Source organism: Anopheles darlingi, chromosome 2 (assembly GCF_943734745.1).
Source record: "Anopheles darlingi chromosome 2, idAnoDarlMG_H_01, whole genome shotgun sequence".
NCBI lineage: Eukaryota > Metazoa > Arthropoda > Insecta > Diptera > Culicidae > Anopheles > Anopheles darlingi.
This window is the reverse complement of record NC_064874.1, coordinates 76,638,557-76,642,731: the sequence shown is the minus strand read 5'-3', so window position 1 is coordinate 76,642,731 and position 4,175 is coordinate 76,638,557. Positions and strand designations below refer to the sequence as shown.

General features: G+C 52.5%; 1 protein-coding gene across 2 annotated transcripts in view; it reads left to right on the top strand.

The window, feature by feature from the left end:
- Window positions 1–333: 333 nt before the first annotated feature.
- The window catches only part of LOC125959127 (FERM domain-containing protein 5), an 8,672-nt gene continuing 4,830 nt past the window's right edge, over window positions 334–4,175 (top strand). For both annotated transcript variants that reach the window (XM_049691929.1, XM_049691928.1), the window contains exons 1-4: window positions 334–423; window positions 1,601–1,705; window positions 2,361–2,403; window positions 2,816–2,989. In XM_049691929.1, the coding sequence (XP_049547886.1) occupies window positions 334–423; window positions 1,601–1,705; window positions 2,361–2,403; window positions 2,816–2,989 (412 nt within the window). The remainder of the gene's footprint in view (window positions 424–1,600; window positions 1,706–2,360; window positions 2,404–2,815; window positions 2,990–4,175) is intronic.

Genomic DNA, 4,175 nt, shown 5'->3' with positions numbered 1-4,175 from the left:
TGCGTGCGTGCGTGCTTGTGAACGTAATCACCCCTCGCTAATCCTCATCCCCGCTCCGTCGGTGGCCACTTTGTTCAGGAATCCAAGTGTTCGCCGTTCAAGTGTCGAATGTGTCGTTGTGCGTTTTTGGGGTTCGGTGGGTGAGTGTGCAAGTGACTGTTGTGTGTGTGTGTGTGTGTGTGTATGTGTGCCGAGACCTCCCGGCCCGATTACCGGATACGTGATCGTCCTGGAACGTCCTGAACCGCCCCGCAACGGAGCGGAACGAGTAACTCCACTCGCAAGACGCACTCAGTTGTCTGACGGATCCCCGGATCCGGCCGATTGCCAACTATGTTCAAGAGCCGCAGCGAAGGCAATGTCGTCTACAAGTGCACTGTCCGGCTGCTGGAGGATCTCGATGTGCTGGAGTGCGAATTTCAGGTAATGTACCCCGTCCTGGCCCTAATCCCCTCCACCTTCTTTCCTGTCACCATGTGTGCAAGCGTTCTTTGCTTCCAAAGAGCGACCAAGAGAATGTCAAGGATTAGGCGCGACCGTTGCTCCGTAGACCACGTTTCAAGGACGCGTTTGGCACAAGAGCCCGAGATATGGTTTTTCTAAGCAACGCCAGGAACCGCCGGCTAGGAACCGAGCCGAAGTGAGCCGCTGTTCGTGCTTAACAATCGCAACCCTCTGCAGGTCTTGCTGCGGTGTTGGGCGAAGAAGACACACGGGGAGCATCGTTTTCTCTGGCCAAGTCCCCTATCATTACCTCATTTGCCGTGACCCATTCAGCCAACCATCAGCGGTCGCCAAGCCGGTCCGAGTGAGAGCCTAGAACTCCTAGAGCCTCTTGGCCATTATCTGATTCTCAGCAGCACATGTCCTCCGAAGGCTACACTTTTGCACATTCACCTGCAACATAGCGCCGTAATGGTTGACGTAAAATTAAAGGAGCACCTCCCGGAGCCTGGTACGTGCGGTCGTGGTGACGCGGCCCGTTACCAGACCGGTCATTGGAACGTCCGGGTATTTGGTGGCATGACTTATGACTTTCGCAAATCCCGAAACGCCCCCCCCCCCACGGGAGGAAGAAGGTGGTATGGTCGTCCCACAAGACACAAGCCAGAGGACGTTCCACGCGCCACCAACCAACCAACCAACCAAACCGACGATCGACGAAGGAACACCGCGTAGAACCTGGTGGAACCGCTTGACCGCAATGTTCTAAAAATAGACTCCAGGCAACCGATGGCCGTATCGTAAACTTTGCATCAATTATACATTAGCTATATTAATTCCCGCGTCCCGTGCACCTGTTTCATGGACGGCTGGCCATACCGCCCCACCCTGGCGCTCCAAGCTTTCAGGAACTGGAACATCGTCGTCATGGTCATCGACCACAGTTGGTCGCAAGGAATACTACCACTAATCCGCGTATTCAACATTGTATCACTCGAACGGCTTCCAAAGGTTTTAGATCACCCTTCGGCTCGCGCAGTGTAAACCCCTCCTCCCACCCCTCTCTACCACTTCCACTGCCTTCCCCACACCATGGCAAGCAATTCTAATCGCTCTTGCTTCCTCCTCTTCTTTTCGCGGTTTGTTCTATTTTTAGCCCCATCACAAGGGTGGCTTCCTGCTCGACTACGTCTGCGAACAGCTGGAAATCACCGAGAAGGACTATTTCGGGCTGCGGTTCGTGGATTCGGCCAAACAGCGGGTAAGCGCACGACACACCGCGGACAGAGCAATGGGCGCGACGGCCTTGGCGTGACTTTGCGCGCCAGTCCGGCCAGTGCGCGCAGTACTTCCCGCAAACGGCGCGTGAAACCTTGAACCCTGACGTCCTCCGAACTTCGGATATGTTGTCAACCGGAAAACACCGGAACTGAAATATCTGTGCCAACGATTGAGACGTGGACACGGGACACGTGGCGCGGGCTCATGGCAAATGTCGTCAGTCGCTACTCAGTGATTCATACACTACTACGCGCAACCTGAGGCCGGGGGGCCTGCTAGTCTGGTGCAGCCGTACCGTCTTATCCGCGCATCCGGTGGAAAGCCGCGGAGCGGTGTTTGTTTTATTAATTCGTATCCCCTTACCAGCAGGACTCGTGCCTTTGGTTGGTCTTCGGTCAGGGAGTCTCAGTCGCATCTCCCTTGGTTGCGTACTATCACCGACCGGCTGGCTGGCTAGCTTGCTGGCTGGCGTCGTGTTAATATTTAATTGTAACCTTTCGTAAAGCAGAGTGTTAATCTTTACCTTCTCTACTCCCATCAACCACTCACGCGCGCACCCCTTACAAAAAACCAACCCCGCCGGGCGACTGTGCGCTGGAAATAATCACGAACCGAAAATACACCCACACAAGCAGCACTGGTTGGATCTGGCCAAAACTATAATCAAACAAGTGAAAGGTACAGGCATCCATACAATGCTCCCCTCGTTTTCGCCCTCGTCCTCGTCCTCCTCTCGGGGATACAGCATGGCGTCCGCAGGACGCGTTTTCGTTGCTCAGTATCGGTGCTTTTTGTTGCTTTTGCATTTTTCAAAACATAAAACCATTTCCTAGAGTGTTTGATCATCGTTTGCATATTGATGTTGCCCCTCTTTTGCTGATGCTTTCTATTTCGATTTTTTTTTTGTTTTTCCCCCCTCGCGTGTTTTGTGTCTTGCTGTCTATTTGCGTTTGTGTGTTACTGGATTATTGCGTTCAAGTGCGTTTTCAGTTTGCTTGTATTGTTGGCCTGTGGTGAGATGCTTGCACTATCGCCCCTGGTAACGCGTGTCCTAAGCCATCTAATCATAAACCTGCTGTCCTGTTTGCAGATGTGGATCCCCTCGTGCTTTCGTTCCGTGTCAAATTCTATCCGGCCGATCCCCTGCGGTTGACCAACAATGGGAAGCTAATGATGTACCAGCAGCTGAAGCGCGACCTCCGGCACGGTCGATTGTACTGTTCCGCCGGTGAGGCAGCCGCCCTCGGTGCCCTGATTGTGCAAGGTAAGCGAATGTGGGGGATGCCACACCGAATGGGGCAGGAGTTTTGGTCGATCGGTGTTCACTCGTCCGTCACCGCCACCTCAGTGTAATCGCACTGCATCGTTTGGTTGTGCTTGTCGAGGAACAGGAACTCCATCTGCCAGAAGGCGTTCTCGATCGGAAACATTTCCAGCATACGCAACCGAAGCTCCGCCTTGTCCGCCACGTAGCGACCCTACCGGTATAAAGTGTCGTGTAGTGTACCAGCGTCGTAGGTTCATCAGTTCGTGGCGCCACTACCAGCCAGTCTTACCTTCTTCAGCGGGCAGCTTAGCGGTGGCTTGAAGATGTCCATGTACTTATGTAGTATCGGGTTGCTCGCTATCTTCGAGCAGATGTCCTCCATCGAGACGTGCTCGTACGTTTCACAACCCTCGTGCCCCTGAAGGTTGCAGCGGCGCACCGACATCTGCATGTGCACCGGTGGCTCTATCTCGCGCTCCACATCCAACGTAGCGCTCAGCTCGATCGCTCCCGCCTTCCCGAAAACCCGCACATCACTCAACCGGGCCGCCGAGTTCGCCATGTGCTTGCAGTTATCGTACGTCGTGACGTTGTAGAACTATCCGAGAAGAGGGCAAAGAGTACCGAAATGTCAAGCTAGGAGTAGAAATACAATTGACCGAGCCATGCAGCACTAGCCAGGAGGTTGCGTTTGTGCTCCTAGCAGAAATTAGCACCTTGGCAGTAATTGGTTGAAACACGCCCAGCAGTGCCATGCTGGTTGTTAACATCCATCCGAATAGCAAAAATCGCGCCATTGGAAGGCACCACAGATGATCAGCTAGACCTACAATGCGAAGACAACTGTCACTATGTGTATGATGAGCTGCTCCGTTTGTTTAGAAGCTTTATACTATCCACACCGAATGGAGGTAATTATATGGTTCGCCGATTTAGATCACTTGAATGATTATCCCCGAATCACAAACTAATGAAATGCAACAATTTTAATCGGTATACTGTTCATCGCTTGCGAATACTTTCAAAGTGTTTGGAAGCATCGAAGCATAAAATAGCCGAACCGTAGATAAGCGATAAACAACGTAATCCGGATATCGCTTAAAATGGTTCGCTTGGTCAGCTATAATGAATTGCTATTGTCTTTTGGAATGGAGCTTGTATCAGTCTATGGATTGCCATCAAG